The sequence below is a fragment of the Corvus hawaiiensis genome, chromosome 5 (genome assembly GCF_020740725.1).
Source record: "Corvus hawaiiensis isolate bCorHaw1 chromosome 5, bCorHaw1.pri.cur, whole genome shotgun sequence".
NCBI lineage: Eukaryota > Metazoa > Chordata > Aves > Passeriformes > Corvidae > Corvus > Corvus hawaiiensis.
Genome location: NC_063217.1, coordinates 63480784 through 63502157, shown reverse-complemented (window position 1 = coordinate 63502157; position 21374 = coordinate 63480784). Strand labels below are relative to the sequence as shown.

Sequence of the window (21374 nt, the reverse complement as noted above, 5' to 3'; positions counted from 1 at the left end):
GGAAAGGGGCGTGAACTTTGGAAAAAGTATAACTTGGGGTAACCGAATAAAAAAACTGGAGCACGATGCTCAAATCGTATCGGTGTTCATATCGTGACTCTGGCTGGATTCCCCTGCTCCCGGGACACCCCCCGCTACAGGCAAGCATCTTCAAACTGCTTCAGAGATTGACATCTCTATTCAGTGGTCCAAAACTCTCATTCCAAGCCACAGCCACCAGTCCTCCTCCTCAGATAAATGCTCCACATGCTGAGAGTCACATACTGAAGATTAACCCAGGACACGCAAGATCCTCCTCAACTCTAGTGCAATCACTACCTGCTTTGGCTTTCGCTATCCTGCAAAACTGAAGGAGCCCAAGCAGTTTCAAAATGACTTTGTAGAAAACTTCCTCTGAACAAGAAGCCAATGGAAAGAAGGGACATGGAAGAAATGTGGTAAACAAGTCTGGTGCTGAAACATCATCCCCTCGTCATTTTCCCATCTCACAAACAATAAAAAGGGAACTCTACTATTACTGGTGAAATATGAAATCTGACACACTGACAGGGTTGGTTTGTTGCTGCTTTTAAGTCTGTGTCCTGGCTATTACAGGGCTGTGACATCAGGTCCCACTTTGCTGTATTATTCTCTGGAACTTAACTTGTCATGTAATTCCAAATTGCTTCTAATTAGCTCTGCAATGTGATGTTTCTTGATGCAAACAATTCCCACAGCCTTTTACAAAGTCTCTCAAATCTCTCATTGTCAGGAGCACTCCAGGAACAAGTTGCTGAGAAAACAGATTTTCTTACACAAATTTATCCTCTTCATATCAAAAGTATTTATCATCAGGGCAACCACCTACTTCCTGGTCATCTTGTTAGGTGGGAAAAAAAGGTTCAATCATGTGAATATTACTACCTAACTTCTACTTCCATATGTAGTGTACAGTTGTTGGTGCTAGAGGTGTGGATACAAATATGCAGCTAGCAAGAATTTCTCTTGCTTCTTTCCAGTCCCGTGAGATATTTAGATATTTTTCTCTCTCACGGAAGATATTACTGAGTTCTATAAACTATGAACACCTGTGACCTTGCAAACCTTTGTTTATAGTACAGTAGGAAAATATTTTGACAATGGAGGTTTTAGGATTTTAGCCAATCACCCCAACAGGTGGCTGATCCTTTGACCAATTAGACTATGAAGAAAAAAGTCTATAAAAGAGTTGTAAAATAATTAAATAAATCAATCTTGCTGCACAAATCCTGCCTGCTGGATCTCTCTTCTCCTCCCTACCACTGCGGGATACCCCGACATAGAGGTATTCTTAAAAATTAAATGCATTAAAATAAAAATGGATACCTCATCATGTTTGTAGTTGACACCCTGGCTGTAGGCACACAAGCCCATAGTGGAAGACGATTCTGTGCTCTACTACATTAATGCCCAGCCAAGCTAGGGTGAATAGGCCCTGGCATTCAGTGAGAATCTTTGAAATCCTGATTCTCCACTCATCAAAATCAGGCACCTAATTGGAGTAAGCTGTATCTTCTTTCTGGCATGTGAACTTGGATTTTGCACATATGGTGAGGAAGAGTGGTGGCTGAAGATGTAGACGGACTATGTCCGGGTTTCATCTCACTGTGGAGTCACAGGAAATGATTCCAGGAGGTCTTTCTAGCTGCCTCTCTCAATAGCTGGATTCATTGCTTTCTTGATGAATAACTGAATCAGTTCTTTTTGGATTTGCTGCTTGCTCGGAAACTTTGTTGAGTGAAAGAAGGGAAGCAGACCTGGAAAGGAGAGTCACCATATACAGAAGGACTAGACAAAAGTGTTTATGAGGCTTGACAAAAGGACACTATGATTTTAACCAGAAATTTGTGATCCCATCCTTGAGCTACAAGAAAATGTGTCAAAGAAAAAAAAAAGCCCAGAACTTTATGGAAAATGGAGAGGAACACTCATGAGAAGGGTAAGAGCAACCTGAGCTCTTCTGAACGACCTACATCATTATATTCCATAGTCTGGACTAAAAGGAACAAAACTAAACAGCCACAGCAACCCATTAACACAAATCATAGAGTTTTGTCCGTATACTGCTACCATTTATCATGTGAAAAGAGCTAATAAAGAGATTAGATGTCAGACAAAACTGTATGAAGAAAAGTGCATGAAGACTTTCTAGTTTCCCCCTTATTACTGCTCAGTTTTGCCCCCTCAAAATAATAATATGTAATTTGCTTAGGAGGCACACTTTCTAATTCTTCTGAAGAACAGAACTAGTATCATAACCAAGTTATCAAAACCTCTCCATAGGACAACTGCTTGTGTACATGTTGGTCTCATTCAAACTTTGGAAAGAAAATACTGAGAAGAAAATATGTTTAAACATATAAACACATCAGTTTCAAACTATAACATATTACCTGAATGAGCTTCTTATTTTGCTGAGTTTCATGTTTAGGTATGTCTATTTACACTGCTAATCTGCCTGTATAATTGCTTGATTGAAAGCACACTTACACACACAAATTAGTCATGCATGTGCTTTTGCAGACAAAGCATCTAAAAATTATCACAGCCGTTGCAGTCACAGTGAATCTGCTGCCAATGATGTTCAAATTCCAGCTGGGATACTCTCATTCTTGCTATCCAAAATTTCAGACTGTATATTTAAAAGGAAAATATATTCTTTCTGTCTGTAAATACAGAGCAGCTGCTCTCTATTTCAGAGGATGCCTGAATTTCAGTGGGGGAAGGCAAGGGATTCCTACACATCAAGTATTTGTTACAGAGTGTGTAGCAGCACTTTTCTCTACAAGATGATTATTCATACTCTCAAATTTACCTTTTCTGCAGAATAAGCAAGGCAACCCTCCTGGCCCTGACAGTAATTTATTGAGGGCTCAGAAACCTCTCTGAATTACAGTGCATTTTTTTTCCTGCAGTAAAATAGTTATCTCCTCAGATTTCATACATTGATAACATTTTCTACCTGTACCATTAGAATGAAATATAGAAGCCTCAGCTTCCTAGTTCTGCTGAGATAGTTGCATCCAGACAAGAAAATATTAAATTTATTATTATTGTTATTATTATTCACTGCTGAACTACCATAAAGATGGACAGTGCTTTATAAATCCACTGCTGCTGACTTCTCTTCAGCTCTTTCAAGGGGTTTGGACAAGATGCCAAAACCAATAGCAATGGTTTAATAACATTGGTGGCTACCATTACAGTCCTGTTCAGTGATCATTGTCAAATGAAGAGGGACATGTTTGTCTTTCAAACCCAAGACCCTTCTAAGGAAGCATTAAAATGAGAATACTTGTTTTTTTTTCTTTCTTCAGTTATCATGAACCATTGCTTCACACACACATACCTCACAGTGTTTTAGTCAGCATTTTGATCTCAAGGGTCCTTTAGCTATATACCTTGCTATGACACTTGGCTATATATACCAAAACAATCTTTTCACAAATAAACATCAACTTTCTGTCTATTTTTTGTGTGTTTTGCATAAGGAAAAAAACCCCCATAATATATATACACTATTAATTTCTTTTTTCTCTTGGATCTCATCTATATTGACAGAAGTCTTGGCTTTTCCCAAACACAGTCATTTTTATATTCCCATTCTTTTCACTTGCTTGGGTTTTCTTCTGGTTTTCTGATTTTACTACACATTGACAATTTCTTTTACTTCTATGCTAAATCCCTGGTGATTTTTTGGAAACACAAACTGTTACTCCAGCCTTACTCACCTGATTTCTGTCTCTGGCATTTGCATAGCGGAATCTCTGGATGTAGTAGAAGACCAGCCATGCCAGGGAGATGATCATCAGCACAATGAAGGAGATGGAGACAAACACCACTGAGGTCCGGCTGACGTACTTCTGCAGGTTGCGTGTTCCAATGGTTATGTACATCATCACAGTAATGTTCCTTTCCAGGAGGCTCACTATTTCTTTTCCTTTGGGTTCAGGAATCATTATTGCTACAACATCTTCTAAGCCTATTAGACAGAGAGAGAAAATGAACCTTAAGTAAAGCAAGTGATCTCAAAAGGCAATCAGAATCAGAGTATCCTGAGTTGGAAGGGACTCACAAAGATCACTGAAGTCCAACTCCTGGCCCTGCACAGGACATCCCAAAAATTCTACCATGTGCCTGAGAACTTTGTCCAAATGGTTCTTGAACTCTGTCAGGCTTGGTTCTGTGACCACTTTCCCGGGGAGCCTGTTCAACCTGCTCAACCACCCCTTGGGTGAAGAATCTTTTCTTAATATCCAACCTAAATCTCCCCTGACACAGCTTCATGCCATTTCTTCAGGTCCTGTCTCTGCCCACTGGAGAGATCAGTGCTTGCCGCTTTGCTTCCCTTCCTGACGAAGTTGTAACTGCGATGAGGTCACTCCTCAGTCTCCTCTTCTCAGGCTGAACAGACCAAGTGACCTCAGCCATTCCTCATATGGCTTTCTCTCCAGACCCCTTCTTTGGACCCTCTCTAATGGCTTAATATCTTTTTTATATTGTGGCACCCAAAACTGTTCTGGAGGTGAGGTGAGGCCGCCCCAGTGCAGAGCAGAGCGGGACAATCCCCTCTCTTGCCCAGATGGCAATGCTGTGCCTGATGCCCCCAGGACACAGCTGGCCCTCTTGGCTGCCAGGGCACCGCTGACTCACATTCAACTTTCCATCAGCCAGGACCCCCAGGTCCCTTTGCACAGCGCTGCTCTCCAGCCTCTCATTCCCCAGTATGTCTGTACATCCCGGGTTGCCCCATCCCAGGTGCAGAATCTGGCACTTGCCCTTGCTGAACTTCATATGGTAGGTGATTGCCCAGCCCTCTGATTTGTCCAGCTTTGGCAAAACAGTAACAAGAAAGCTGTGCTTTCTTCTGCTCTTCCCTCCTGCTTACCAAGAGAGAAGTCAGATGGATCTGGTGAAGGTTTCAACTGAAACTAGTTACACGGTGTGTGTCTATATACTAATCTTGGAGAGATATGTAAAATGTGTTCCATGGGTTGACATAAACACAGATTTCCAGCACTACTGAGACTTATCTGGATGATATTGCTGTAAACACTGCAGAAAGGGAGGCACACTGCATTCAACACTCCGTATACATTTATCACAGTCTGTTTTACAGGGTCATGAGTCTGTCAGAGAAGCCCCTCCAAATTCTGCATTCAGATCAGAAACACTTTCAGTCACAGATTTCCACATGGTTTCACAACCAGAATGTGCCAAAGTATCACTGCTCTCATGTTGGGGTCCCTCCCCTGCCGTGTAGCCCTGGGAGAGGGACCCTGAGGGGACAGACACGGGGTTTCCCTGCCCCTGCTCAGCCTCGTTCCCATTGGTTGGTTTGTGTTCCCTGCGCGGGCGAAGGACCCTTGGTCCGGTGACTGTAGCAGTTCCTTGGCAGAGCTCCGGCCATGCGGCTGGAGAAATAAACATCTCTGAAACATCTAGCAAGAATCTGTCTGTCCATATATATTTCCTTTCCACGGGACTCCTGTTTTGGTATATGCATGTTGCAGGATCCCCACTGCAACATAATGGTGGAGAATTGTGAGCAGAACGATCCCCGATCCCTAAGCGACTGATTTGTGTGAGTAAACCCTGGAAACTTCGGATTCCTCTTCTTGGTTTTGCTTTGCTATTCCGTATCTAAACTATGGAGGAACGGTGGGAAGACTCTTGGCTCTCGGAGCCGCATATGGACATTTATCTTAAACTTAAAATGATTCTTGAACAACGATTTGTGAATTTTAGCTTGATTCAAGCTCAAAAAGAACTGAAACACTTCCTGGCATGGTTGTTTAAGAACTTTTTCTATATTTCTTGGGATTTAATTCTTACCAAGGGCTTTTGGAAAACTGTTTGGACACAGTTAATACTGGAGTCAAAATATATGCCGATGGAAGAATATTTTCGTGAATATTATTTAGTTACCGAGACTGTTGAGCAATGTCAGCTGTGTCGTGGCGAAGGGAAGCCTGGCGCAGGGACCGTGCGGCCCAGGCCACGTGCACCGAGCGCTCTGCGAGCAGCAGCGAGGCAGTTCCCGCGCACGGGCGGAGCCACGCGAGCCGCAGTGTCGGCGGCGGAGCGAGGAGCGGCGGGACCCGACGGTGCCTGCCCGGCCCCGCGCAGCGTGTGGTGGAGCGAACCCCGTGAATGCCTGACCGAGAGGGGCGGCGCGCGGGCGGCGGCTGGCGGCGGTGGCGGTGGAGCGGAGCCGTGCCCAGCCGAGACGCGTGCTGGAGCAGGGCGCGGGGGGGTCGTCGCTCGGGGGCCTGGCCGAGACGTGGGTGCAGCGCCCGGCAGCGGCAGCGAAGCTGCGACCAGAGGAGGCGACGCACGGAGAACTGAGCGGCACGGCCCGGCCCGGCCCGCGCAGCCCCGAACGTGACCCCGGGAAGAGCGCGCAGGCACCAGCAGCTCCGACAATTCCAACACGGGAGCGACCAAAGGAGAGAGCAAAGACGCAGCGAGACAGAAAACAGCAGCCACTCGGAAAAAGGAAAAGATCATAGTAACTAAGATCTTAGGGATAGTAAAATGGTATAATGTTAAGCAAAATTATGGTTTTATAACAAGGTGTGACAACCAGCAAGACATATTCGTGCATAGAACTGCTATTAAAAAGAATAACCCTGAAAAATGCATCCCAAGCTTGGGAGATGGAGAAGTCGTGGAATTCAAAATTATACGAGGTAGAAAAGGGTTACAAGCATCGCAGGTCACTGGGCCTGATGGTGTTCCTGTAAAAGGCAGTATATATGCAAAAAATCGTAGTCATGTTAGACAGTATCTCTATTGTAAGTCCCCCCTACAGTCTCCCTTTCCTAATCCCACCTTTCCCTTTTTACCCTATGTCCTATTACCCCCAGTGTATTCCCAATCCGTTTTTTCATCCATGGTTTCCCTCACAAAACCATGCTTTTGCCAACTGTTTCCCCAAAAATCCCTTTCCAATGCCGAGTGGGGGATGAAAAGGGGAAGGGAAGAAGTTAAACCCTCTCCTGCCTCAGTTTCCCCACAAAGCATGCTCAGAGAGTTCTGTCTCCCTTCTGTCAGCCCTAAGATGTTCCACAGAATCTGTTTGGACATTTATAGACTCAGGAGGGTGGCTTGTTTTGTTTTGAAACTGTTCTTGTTATGTTTATCCAGTTGTTTTCATTCTCCTTTTATTAAAATAAAACGGGTGAGGTGTTGGGGTCCCTCCCCCGCCGTGTAGCCCTGGGAGAGGGGCCCTGAGGGGACAGACACGGGGTTTCCCTGCCCCTGCTCAGCCTCGTTCCCATTGGTTGGTTTGTGTTCCCTGCGCGGGCGAAGGACCCTTGGTCCGGTGACTGTAGCAGTTCCTCGGCAGAGCTCCGGCCATGCGGCTGGAGAAATAAACATCTCTGAAACATCTAGCAAGAATCTGTTTGTCCATATATATTTCCTTTCCACGGGACTCCTGGTTTGGTATATGCATGTTGCAGGATCCCCACTGCTACACTCTCACACCAGGCTAGCAACCAAAGAGCAGCTCAACATGTTCCCAGTGGCTCCCCACAGCCTAAGCCCACACATGTGGGACTCTCTGCTGGCAGCTTGATGCTCCAACTGATACAAGTTTGAAGTCAAGAGCACTGTTTAATTCCACAAAAAATTGCCTCTGCAGCCCCTGACACAGTTTGCAGCATGGCTCCACAAGGATGCAAGTCAGCACAGCTGAGGCAGCAAAATCCCACTAATGGGATGAAGCAGGGACTTCCTACAGTCCTGCCAAGCCTTCTGCCATGATCCTGTGAACTGGGCCTTCCACCACAATCTAGCTATCCTCAACTCTGCACCAGTTTTCCTTCCTGTACAGCACTGTTTGATGTTCCTTGCAACACACATTGCTGAAACTATTTTCCCTTCTTTTCAATTTTACGTCCCCTGTGTATATGAAATATATGGTCTAAAATTATCTGGGATTCGCCAGGTTGTTAAATGCCTTTTATGGCCTCACAAATAAACTATCACTGCTTTATGGTTTAATATTAGGGCTATTCTGTCCTTTCATTTCATGAAACAAGCATGTAGACTATTTTTACGCCTAAACTATGTTTTGCAATAGTCAATTGTTCTAAGTAGCTAAGGACAGACAGGGTGTATTGCAATGTAAAAATGGGCTAGAAACAACAGCAAATGAAACAATCGCAAACTGGCATTTAGAAAGGTACAAACTGGGGGTGCCTGAACTCAAAGAGCAAGGCTGGGGTGGGGCCTCAGAATTTCAGAAGAAATCCCAGGAAGCTGGCTGATATGTTGTTAATCCCATGGCTATCTGTATTTTCACTGTGGTTGGGACATTCATGGAAATGGGAAGGGATCACTTGGCCGCAGATGGAGGCATGGGAGGGTGACTTGCATTTTCAACAGCATCCCTCTCCCCCCAAGCTGGTATCCAAAGTGAGCTTCACCAGTGCAGCACTGTATCCTGGTCTTCATAGTCCAGTTCAGACACTTCTTCGCTAAAAGACCCTGGGAGGTATAAACCAGGTTTTCAAATGGATCTGGACGCTGAAGACCATGAGGTGTTTGGCAGGACTTTGGATATACGCAGGGGTGTGGTGTTCAGCAGAAAACACTAATTGTGGTGGAAACTTTAGAAAATTCTGCTGGGTGCCTGGATCATCTGGAGGTACTGAAATAGCTGTGGCAGACTGCTGCTACTCACAAAAATCTGCTATGAAGCTGGGAACTGAACCCTCTCTCAAGTCTCAGAGCAGAAGTGCAAACACTACCCCTCTTCCTCTCATGAGACTTTCCATCATAACACTTCCCTGATTATGAACAGGCCACTCAATGAATAGAGGGGATCAACAGTTTGGACGAGTCAGGAGTTTTAGATATCCATGACTGGAAATGTAACCTTCCTGCTGATACTCTTCTATAAAGCATTACTATTTTTCAGCTATTTCCCTTTCTTTTTTCTACCAAGAGTCCACCATCAGCAGTCAAGATGAATCTAGCCTTGCAATTGTTCTGATACCTGTTTCTTACAAAATGCTAATGCAAACATTACCCTAATGGCCTAGGGAGAATTTGCCAAGTCTCAAAGTTGCTGAGAAGGGCACTGGTGTCATGCCAGTAATTTTCCTGCAGTCAATAAGAAAAATTATCTGGAGCAGGGCTTAGCTGTCCACATGGCTTCCTCTGTTCTTTTCCCTGTCTTTAAAAAAAATAAAAATTTAAAATTCATTCTACAGGAAAACCAAAGCACCAATTTCATGCATAGCCAAAAAGAACCCAGGGTGAAAATTCCCACAGCCAAAACCACTGAATTTAATCAACTGCCCTCAGAAGCCACCACTCTGTCCCACTGACGTATCCAGTACTGACCTTTAACATCATCATCAATACAACCTAGGACACTGCATGGATATCACCTGAAAGCCTACAGAAATGAAGATAGACACAAACCCATTTCCAGTAGAAAATACAGGTAGTATCTTAACTATTTAATTATCTTGAATCTTGCATGTCTATAAAAACTTTAACAATGTGTTTAATTATGTTTAATTAAATTATGGTTAATTATGTTTAATATAGCTTTAATATTTCTGGACACAGGATGCTAAGCAAATTACCATGCATATATACTAAATAAAACTCTGTTTCAAAATGCAAAGTAGAACACACAATTATTCCAAGAGGAAAGCAGCTGCTTTTATTTACTCAAACCCTTAATATATTAAATTTCAGGCTACCTGGTTATTTTCTTGGAAAACATTACCGCTTGTAATGAAGCACTGTTGGAAAAAATAACCCAAGCAGTGACAAATAATAATCAGATTTTTTTATAATGTTTTACTGAGTTTATGATAATTTCTCCAAGACACTATAGAGAATGCTATTTATCAATCATTTTATTAAGATATGTTTTTAATCTCAAATATGTTCAATATTAGGAAGAAAATAAAAGAAAAAGTAATTTACTTGTATTTTCTCCCTTTTTAAACAAAATGTATTATCTCAGCTTCACATAAGCTCCAACATACATAAAAGGTATGCTAATTAAAGAAGGGAAATAACATAATGAGACATCAGTATTAGAGGTGCATTCTTATGCCCAAGTACATATTTGTTCAACAGAATTATAAAAGAGAAAAGTATCTAGTAACATGGACTGATGCTTCCCTGGCAAGTTAAATGCTACCATTGCCTTTCATTAAACACACCCACAGTGGGGACTACGTTTTGTGGCATTCTTGTTCCCTAACACATTTATTTTCCTTTTCTGGCCAACATTAATGCAGAGTTTGACATGAATTTTTAAGTATCTGTCAGGATGAATCAGAGATTCATAAATCAAAGGTATTCAGGCTGCAGTGAATGGATTTTATTTTTCTTCTTTTTTTTTTGGCTAAGGAAACATTTAACATATCAGTGTTCTCTCCTAATGAGCCAATAACCAAACAAGTAAGGTAGAAAGTAGAGGCATTTGGGATGATTTAAGTCATTTTAACTTGCTGAAATATATCTGCCTAATCGAGTATTTCTGGGTGGAGAAAATGCATGCTTTGGAAAAAGATTCAGAAGACCCTCTCCAAACCCACCCCTTCTGCAGTACTTGGCTATGGAAATACATTTCAGCAGGCATGCTTTTATGCAAAACCTGCGAACTTCAAGGGTAACCATCTATTCACTAGTGACAGAGGAAATGAAAGACTTCAGTGCCATAACAGTGGCTTTTGTAGAAGAAATGAACAGGTTTTCAATCCAGAAGATGTACATAAATTCTACACCTTGGCTGCAGGCTGCGCTTACAAACCTGTGATATTCCTTGATTTTGCTCTGGGAGCTTCAGAGGTGGCACTGAGCACAGTCCTCTCTTGTCCTCATTAGCAGTCAGGCCCAGCACTGGCGGGCTGCTCCTTTAATGCTTTGTCAGTTTTTGATGGAGGCTCTAAAATGTGGTCTTTCTGACACATTTTAGAATAGGCAGTTTAATTCTTCATGCTTGGCAACAGCTAGAAGTCAGTCAGAGAAGTTAATTGAACTATTTGAATAGAATTTCAATTTGAGAGGCATACAGAGTCTTCTCTCTGAGATATCCTATCAAGATATAAATGAAGATTTGTCTTATATTGCAGATCAAAATCAAGTACTAAAGTGCTTACTTTTACAGATTTTGTCAGTGAAAAGCCAAACACTATTTTGAGAGCAGAAATTGCCCTGACAGTGTTCAGTCCAGCTCAGAGCCCAGGAACAGAAACCTTACATGAAGATGCAAGAGCCTAAGCAACTCTTCCTTACTTCTTGAAGAAACTATTTCATTTTTAGGAATCCATTTCACTAACCAGCAGCTATTGTAAGGAAGTAAAACAGCCGCAAATCTAACCGATTCCACATCCCATCCAGGCTCAGCCTGCAGTCCATGCCAGCCCCAGGCAGTGTCAGGGAATTCAGTGGTGGTGGTGATGCTTCCTGGGAGCTCAGCAGTGCTCCTGCACAGGGACTCACTGTGCTGCCAACCATGCCAGAGCTCTCCTACCACAGCTCGTGCTGCTGCCTGCATCCCTGTGAATGGATTTTACACTATGGTCTGGATGATGGGTAACATTTTAAAGCAAATTCGGAGCAAAGAACAGACATTTGTTAAAAAATACTCTTTTCTTTTCTCTAGAACAGCAACTCAGCTGAAAAATTACTGCTGAAGAGAATGAAGAGGACTCCATGGTGATGTGCTGTAATGATTGTCTAAGCTATAGCCATGGCCATCAGAAGATACTACCTTCTCTTGCAGACCTTGCTCTCTTTAAAGAGTATTGCTTTATATTTGTGTTTAGTTTCTTTCCAAAGAAGTTACATGAGACATGGTATACAGGCTAATGAGAATGCCATGTAAGTTGTCCTAATATCACAGAATCACAGAAAAGTCTGGGCTGGAAAGGATCTTAAAGATCACCTAGTTCCAACCCCGCTGCCATGGATAGGGATGCCATTCATTAGATCAGGTTGCTCAGGGCCCCATCCAACCTGGCCTTCAACTACTATCTTAGTTGCAAAACGTGCCCTTGAACTACTATCTTCATAATTGCAACAAGGGTTCCAAGTCTTTAAGACCATCCACTGAGAGATCAATCTCAGTTCTTCTATCCTGTATGGCGCAATTATAAGTTGATCAGAATAACAGCTGCTACCTGTTTTTCTCCTTAGAAAAACCCAACAACATAGCCTTACATTATATTTTTGTGAACTCAAAAATAACATTTGAAAATCAAAGCAGTATTTTAAAAAATCTGATTTCTGAGCTTCACCCAATTTGTGGCAGAAGAAGCATAAGATTGTTTAAACAACGTTCTAGACACTAGCATTACATTACTGGTAAGAATTCAAACTGGGTAATAGGATTGTTCCCGGAAGGAACTTTTCCCTACTGGGCATTCAAGGCATTGGTCTCAAACTAAACTATTAATAAATGATACTATAGGAAAAAAATTGGCAGAAGAGCGATATACAGTAAGTGGCAGTAATACATAGTCAACACATCATATGTCACACGTGAATGACTATGAACTGTCATCTATAATGTCTTGCATAAACTGTCTCAATGCCAGGGGACTAGAAAGGACACCAAATTTCTAATGAGGTTTCATAACAGATATGGGCAGCTACAGACCAGCTTGTCCAAAGGAATTCAGTGAGGTTCCTCACCTAAGACTCTTAAGCCAAAAAGGAGGTTCTGAATAAAATAGGAAGGGCCTCACATGACAACATACAGGGTTAAAACACTGGATCTAGGTGTTCAAAACATCCAAGAGCAACTAGGAAAAAAAACCTCCCACGGACCACAAACTGTTGGAGGCTGGGAGAGCCATTCTGGAGAGGCAGGATTCAATGTTCATCCTGTGCTTATCCTCTTCCCCAAGCAGCTGCTGTTCACCATTATGAGAAACACCATCTGAGACAGATGGACCTTTGGTCTCAAACCATAGTTTTGTTTTGACACTAACTGGGAACTGAAAGTTTTAACTCCCTGGAGAGAAGAAAGATTAATTCAAGTCGTGACACCAAAACAACAGGGCCAAAGTCAGAAGTCTGATTATACCTGGCAGTCTCTCTATAAGCTGAAATAGGGAAACCATACATGTTTCTGAGACCAGTGATGAACAAGGAAGGACTGGGACTGAGGCAGTCAGTGCCTCTTGCTTCTCAAAGCCCCAGTGAGGGACTGACTAAAGGCAGAAGGGTGCATTTCTGATGCATAGGCAGGAGGGTGGGCTGGTGGCTCTGAGCTCTGCACCACATATGTGAACACCAAGTGTCCGCTTCCCCCACAGAGGTATGAACACAGCATAAAGCAGAGGAAAGCAGCAGCAACACCTGAGGTGACTGCATTCTCCATCAACCCTTATGCAGAACTTCACACTTGGGTCCTGCAGATGGGCCTGGACACCTCCCCTCTCAGTGCCCATCCCAGAAAGGCGTTACTATCACCAAGGGCAAGGGACTGAGGAGGTTTTAGGCAGGACTTCAGCCTATGGTGTGGGAAAGCTGCAGAGCAGGATGCAGAAGTCTTTGTCCACCCATTTCTGGGACCCATAGGCACTACCATCGCCTAGGTACCCCCATGCAGCTGCCACTCTGCCCTCACACCCTGTTGGGTGGAGGAGGAGAGATGCCAGCAGAACAGCAAAGCAGGAATGCTGCTGTTCTCTGTTCCCACTGCTAAAACTGAGACACACCAGGCAGGCAGAGTTAATGCCCTTCCAGGGTGTCCAGCCTGTGAAGAAAAAAATGCAGGGGAAGGCCAGAAGCAAACACAGCCTTGCAGCACGAAGCCCTGTTTTTGTGGATATCAAAAACTACTGAAAATACAACTACTGAAGTTATCAGAACACAAGACTTCACCATATAATATTTTTTTCTTATTTTACTCTAGAGCCCTTGCTTTGCGATGATGTAGGTGCTTTGATCTCCTCTCACCCACATTTCTGATTTTTTTTTTCCTTCTCTGTTATAAAGCAGAGAGATATTTCCTTCAACTTACCCTCTCACTCATTTCCCGCTTCTCCTTGGCACTGCTAGCACTCACCTTGGTCCTTTGCCCATCTTCCAAAACATTTAACTATAAATCAGGTTTCCTTTAAAAGGCAAATGCAGCAACCATGGAGAGAGGAGCGACACCTTTTCCCTACAGCACTTACCTATTTGCAAAAGAAGGAAATTCTTTTAGGCAAACGTATTTTTTTTCCTTAGACAATCTTATTGCTATGAAACACCTGTCATTGCAGAAGGATAAGTATCTACTAGGATAATTAAGTGACACATAAAGAAAAAGGAGGTACTGATGTAAATGACTGACTACAGTATTTAAGAAAGGGATATAAAAGTTTGCTATTCTGTCCTGAAATGGACAACAACAACCTCCAGCAGAGCTGTTCTTGGTTCATTTCTTTTGATCCTAAATCCAGGAGAGGCAAGATGCTTCTGACTGTGATCTTTCCTGTGAAAAGCACCTTCAGACACTTTATTGCTGCTTAGGGACAAAGAAATTTCTGATTGTGTTTTTGTAATCAGTGCTGATCTTGCCAAGGCTGTAAGAGCTCAGAATATATTGACTTTCTCTAAATTTTATGCAGCAACTGCAGCAAAGGAAAAAGAAGTAAACAGCTACAAAGCTCACAAAATCAAATTCAGCATGATAGCTGCATTTTTCCTTGGCTTCTTTCCCACAGTGTCAGCTCATCAGTCTGCTGAACTAACCAATACTAATGAACCAATGTAGTGATACTTACTCATATTTAATTACAGAAAACAGGCTGTTCTTCAAAAGGTTTTCTTAGATCCCAACCCAACCTAAGGCACAAATTGCTGAGACACTGTTATCTTAACCAGGATAGAACTTCATTACAATTGCTAATCCTTTGTACTGAAGACCTCCCTAGAATTTTTCCTTGGTTTCTAAACCATATATACACTGCTAATAGCATATGCCTCTTGTATTCTGTTTTGGAATTTGCACTGGGGTGCTTTATGACTTTTTTTTTCATGTACCAGGGGGCCAGAAAAACTCCTTCATGCAGGCCTTACCGCTCAGCTATGCTCCAACTCAGAGCAAAATATGCTACAGGGATAATTTATTAGTAAAATACAACCTTTTCAGAGTTGTGGCAAAATACACCCACTGTCTAAAGCAGAAGCTGCTTTCCTATCTTCAGTGGAATTGTGCCAAAAGAAAATATGCCTTAAATAGCATCTTATGTAGTCCGGGTAGAGTACAATGCAAACACAAACCAGTTAACACACCTGATGCTCTTAGAAAGGTGTAAATATATATTCTCTACACAGAAAAAATGCTGCCATTATTATGGAGATTGATCATTATTTCTACATGCATTATTATGAAGCTTTTAATCTAAACTTAAGACACAGAATTGGTGATTTTTTTTTCATGTAATGACCAATCCTGCTCACTTACTCATAACACAAGAGCAAGTGTGAAAAAAATATTAGTGACGTATGCAAAATAAACATTTGCCCCTGGAGAGCAGAGAATCATTAGGAAATTTCCAAGCCATTAAAACAAGAAAAAAGAGAAGGCGGCATGTATGCAAAAACATAATTTCAACAAAAATGCCTGTGTTCCAATCACTGGTTCTCATCACTGGTCCAAAGACTGGAACTGTATCAGTTCCCAGTGCAAGTCCAACAAGTTTCAAAGGTGCTGTGGCACCTGCAGGCTGGTGAGGGCTCTCCCAGCACCTCCTAGGCACAGCAGGTCAGCGCACCAGTTAGCAGAGATCTGTCACCTCAGCACTCCAGTTATTGTCCAGGAACAGCTCAAGTCTACCCTGGCTTTCCTGAGATCCTCACTTCCACAGTGACTCAAGGATGGGACACCACAGGCTGCAGACTGGAGATAAGGGAATAAGGGATGCTGTCTCCTGCTTGGAGAGGCAGGACTATGCACATCTTCCTCCTGCACCATCAAACTTGCCCCTCACAGCAGCCTTGCAGGGCATCTGTTTTTCTCTTCCAGAGAAGATGAACGAATATCCCCAGACCAAGAGATTAAGACAACTCTGGTTGAAGCCACACACAGCTCTGGCAGCTCTGCGTGGGCTGGAGTGGTTTGTGGTTCAGAAAAAGCACAGACTGAAAGAGTAAAGAGCTAGAAAAGAGCATGGCGCATCTGCTGCAGCTTTAGGCAACATCGCTGGGCATACTCCAGTTCAACTGACCCTGAATTAGCTGGACAAGAAACAGACCCAGAGCAATAATCCAGAAATTCTGTAAAATTACTTCAGGGAATTTCCTCTTTCCTCACTTGGGAAAACTTCTCCAGAGGTGCAAAAACTGCTTTTATCAGTCTGTGATAAGAACAATGAATTAAAATGGAGCAAAAGAAAGAAAAGAGGGAAAATAAATGGTAAAAAGCAAAACAGAAGCATAAGTAAGTCACATCTCAGGCAGAAGGTGAGGAACACATCAGCAGAGTGAAATAATCCAAAGATGAGGCAGCATATCACCAACACACTTCCAAACCCTCCAACATCACTGAACATCCCTCAGTGCCATTAGATTTCTATGAGAGTTTTCTAGACTTCTACAATATGTGCCATTAGCTCTCTCTTTCCCAAGCTGAGTAATCCCTGTCTTACTCAGACATTCCTCATATGGAAGCCATTCCATACCTTAGAACATACTTTTCCATATAGGGGTCAGATAGGTTTGATTAACAGTGGCTCGTTTGCCAACATTTTTTTGTAGTTGCTGCCACCTGAAAGACTTCTCCAGGAAGAAAAAACGGCTCAGCTGTTCATGCTCAGCATAAGTTGTGGCCACAAGCCACAGGCCTGATCTACCTTCTTTGTCACCTCCTGTTGGTGTCACAGGGATGACTGATGCCACAAGTCTTTGCACCTTCTGGAAAAGCAGCAGTCAAGTTTTCACGTAGTAGTTAGCCCATTTGCTTTAATCAGTGATAACAAAATCCTTCTGAAAACTACAAAGAAATACTGAAATTATTTTTCAGTTCAAGCAACCCTTTTATTGATATCTTCCCAGCTCTTGGAAAAACACACACTCGTATGGGTTAAGCAACAGGAGCCCTACCTTAGTTCATTTCACCTCAGATATAAACATGAATAACAAAGTCTCTCTTGGTTTTTGTTGGAGAAATCTTGTTTGCTCAAGAACCTTGTCGGGGAAACCTTCCATTTTGAGGATGGGGCAGGGCTGCTCAATCTTTGGCCTTCATTTTCAGGCATTATGGTTAAAAGCTGCATAAAACTGGGGACCTATTCCGTACACCGAAATAAAAAAGAACAGAATCAGCATAAATCAGACAAAAATCAGGGCAAAAATATATTGTGCAGGTAATAAAACTCATCTCCTTTGTTAAGAAATCAAGTTTTATTTTATTAGTCTCTTGGACTGTCAGCTTTGCAATTTTCTAGCTGTCCCTACAATCCCTTAGAGTAAGCAATACTTAAAATGTCTAATAAAAAAGAAAGAAAATCAAGCAGGAGATAAATATTAAGCCTTTCCTATATGATGAACACACTGACATAGTTAATTACCTACACCAGTGCAAACAGATCAGAATAATTTTTAAGAGCCTCAACTTCAGAGACTATGAGAGCTTTTAGAGTAAAATATAACTCTTAGTACATTACAGGTCTCTCTGTACACAATGGAAAAAGGTCTGGGGGGTAATAAACTCCTTTTTAACTATCGTGTCAGGGTTATCTACACACAAAATTTAGCAACTTGTTGGTTAATGTGATAAAAACAACACAGAATAATATGAATAGAGACATAATTAAGAAGAGTCGAGACAAAATTTAGAACAAGCCACCAAAAAACATTGGTTTGGGGTGGTGGAGGGTTTTCTTAATTAGATTTTTGGTTTTCTTGGGGTTTCTTTTATCCAAATGAACTATCTTGGTGTTAGATAATATTCCTCTGACTGACTGATTCAACTATCAGCTCTGTAGTAAGTGTAATTAGATTTAACTTTGTCTGCTGCTCCTTAGTCTAACTAAATAACCAACCTAAGCCCTGACTTCTATAGAAAAAGAATGGTGGAAGCAGCTAAAATTCTCTCTTCATCATCACAGCCCCTGAGCTCTCTCTATGCCACTCTAGCAGCACCAGCAAGCTGAACTAACCTGGCTGGCACCATGGATTGTGCTGAGCCAGCACAGGCTGCCCAGGCAAGCTGTGGATACCCCATCCCTGGAAATTTTCAAGGCCAATCCCACCAAAAGGCTGGATGTTATTCTCTGCTGCTGCAACACCACCATCATCTCTCTCAAGTGGCTGTAATGGTGGGTAAATATTATCAGTTGAGAGTGAGGCAAAATGTCCAAGTCACAGAGAAAAAGCAAAGAAAACACAGCTCTGGTCTCCCCAACTCACCCATGTCTACAAGTCCAACTTTTTGGCTCCATTAAAACACAGGAGAGAATAATCCAACTCTCTGAGGACTCAAGAGAGTTGAGGAATGTAAGGAATATTTTCTCACACTTCAGTTCTTACGTGTGCTTTCGTTAACTCCCAACACATACCTAGTAATGTTCCTGAGGAAAACTCAGCCCAGCCATTTCCCACAACAGAGCCTGCTTCTTACAAAAATAGTGCAATAAAGCAGAATGAGTGGCAGAGGAGGGATGCCAGGGATCATCTGCACCCCAGCACATTTCCTAATGCACTCCTACAAACAAGGTGGTGTTTCTAGGAACAAGGAAGTCAAACTAGTCAAACAAACAAGGGGCTAAAAAGAAAAGACCAAGCTGTCCCCCCTCCCCCCCCCAAGAAAAACCAAACAAAAAAAACCCCAACCAAACAGAAATGGGGAAAAAAGAGACAGAAAACTGGAAAGGCTGGCAGAATAGCAAACCAAAATAAAATCTGCCATATCAGGGTAGAGTTCAGAGGTAACCTAGTGCCAAAGAAAAGTACAATCCTGGGATTTGTAAACAGGAAACAATGAGCACAAGCAGAAAAGAACTGAAAGAAACAATAATGCAAATGATCGTGGCTGTGGAGAAGGTGTTTTGGAGAGATCTGAAGGATTTCAGGAGCTTTACTGAAAACAGAACCAGGAGATGACTTGATTATTTGTATACACATATAATGTGTATATAGATACATATCTGTATCTACATCTACATATACGCACATATGCTCTGAATGAAAGGGTCTTTGTCTACACTGGAAAATGCTTAGCTAAAGTCTTAAGGTAGCCTTTTCAAATCAGAACTAAACCACAAATGAACAATGGAGTTTTAAACTGTGAGAGTGATTAGACAGGGAAAGGTTATTTTTTGGGAGGAGCATGCTGACTGAAACTTGGATTATACTTTGTAAACTGATCAGATTAGAAAAATGCAAAAATCCTTCTGTGATTTTTTAGATGTGCACCCCAGCTCCTCAGAAGCTTTGAAACAGAGATGGTAAACTTCCGTGGTCTTATGTCAAGCACATTCAGCTGAGAATTTTACAAAATATGAACTTTTCTGTGTCTCTTTCACATGGACAGAAGTCCAAACAAGGGTTCAGCAAGGATGCATACGTGTGTGTGTTCACTTAAGTAGAGTCACCAAAACTAATCTTGGCAACTGCAACTCCCACTTGCATTTGGGCTTAAAGGAACCTGTCAGGGTCCCTCCCCCCCGCCATGTAGCCCTGGGAGAGGGGCCCCAGGCGGGAGACACGGGGTTTCCCTGTCCCTGGTCAGCCTCGTTCCCCATTGGTTGTGCTCCCCTGCGCGGGCAAGGACCCTCGGGTCCCGTGACTGTATCAATTCATCGGCAGATCCCGGCCATGCGGCTGGAGAAATAAACATCTCTGAAACATCTATCAAGAATCGGTCCATATATATTTCTCTTCCACGGGCCTGTTGTTTGATACATCGTGTTACAGTATCCCCACTGTAGCAGGAACCCGAGTGATGAAATGAGATTATCTGACAGGATGTTTCAGATCACCAGAGGCTGCTGTTCACACATGAGTCTCACTAATGAATTCCTTAATGTTTACTATTGAGCTGGTCATCCTTCGCTCCAGGAGAGAGACTGGAGAGGCACCACAAGCTGCACATTACCAAACACAAATGATCTTTCATAAGGTGATGTTCCAACTTGAGCTCAAGAGCAGAAAGCCTAATTCAAAACAAGAAACCAAACAAAAACATACTGGGAAAAAAAAAGGAAAAGAAAAACTCCACAAGTGAAACACAGGAGAAGTGTTTTTTCAGGCTTCTATGAGACGACTGAACTGTGTGAACCCAGAAACAGCTGGCAGTGCTCACCAAACCTCAAGCTCTGCAAGATACATCCAGCCTAAGCTAAACACAGGGAGCCTGAAAAACTACACATTGAGCCTGAAAATGTTTTGAATATGCAGGAAGGGTTGTAGCTCTGATGTGCCTTTCAGATGTAAGGTCTGTACTTCTTTAAAGCTGCCATTATTTTTACGTCACTATTACCAAATTCTACAGAGCTGTATGCTTCATAATTGAATGATACAGGGAAATAAATCTTTATTCTTATTGTTAATGCTTCTCAGCCTTTCAAGTATTCGCATGGGAAATGACTTAAGAAAAGACACAATTCAAATCAAGTTGAGATATCTCTGACCACATTAGAATATGCAGAATATGCAAGATATACACACCATTCCATATTTCTGTTGATATATGCTACATTGGACAAAGAAAATCTTGGGTTTCTTAAAACCTCTCTTTTAGAACACCAGGGCAGGTAAGACTGATCTTCAGTGAAAATATCAGCCAAAATTTTTATTTCAGGTGTTTTTCATTGCAAACACTTCCAGTCCATTTCTCCTGGAATTACCTTTATTCACAAGCTCTCAAGACATTTACTAAGCAAAGGCTGCAAATGAAATCAAGAACTAAGACAGTGTTACCTGCCCCGTGGGAGGTTCTCTGCTCTAATGAGCAATTACTGCATCACTCCTATCTATTACCCAGGGATTAGCCAGGTTTCATGGGAACAGTCACTACCACACAGAGTCCTCCTGCAGAGCTTGAAGAGATACAAGATCCTCCAAGAATGCAGCTGTTTTGCCTATACTTCAGTTGGAAATGTAAAATAAAGTTTGCAATAGTGCGCTGCAAAAAGACATGACATTATTCTGGCAATTAATGCAAAAGGCTCAAAAATAGGGTTCTGTGGCTTCTCTGGCATCATTCTGCACCTGCAGAAGGCATGGGAGCACAGTTCTGCCAAAAAGCAGGACTCAGTGGGTACTCAAGTGGTGGCTCAAGGCAAGGGCAGCAGCAACCCTGGAGTGTGTGGTCACTTTCCGTAAAAGCTGTGCCTGTGCAAAGAGTCGAAACTCACGGATTTCCTGAGAGCACACAT

At 42.4% G+C, this 21374-nt stretch overlaps 1 protein-coding gene across 1 annotated transcript in view; it reads right to left on the bottom strand.

The window, feature by feature from the left end:
* The window catches only part of RNF150 (ring finger protein 150), a 115606-nt gene that overhangs the window by 39961 nt on the left and 54271 nt on the right, over nt 1-21374 (bottom strand). Inside the window, exon 2 of the mRNA XM_048304578.1 lies at nt 3750-4000. Within this exon, the coding sequence (XP_048160535.1) occupies nt 3750-4000 (251 nt within the window). The remainder of the gene's footprint in view (nt 1-3749; nt 4001-21374) is intronic.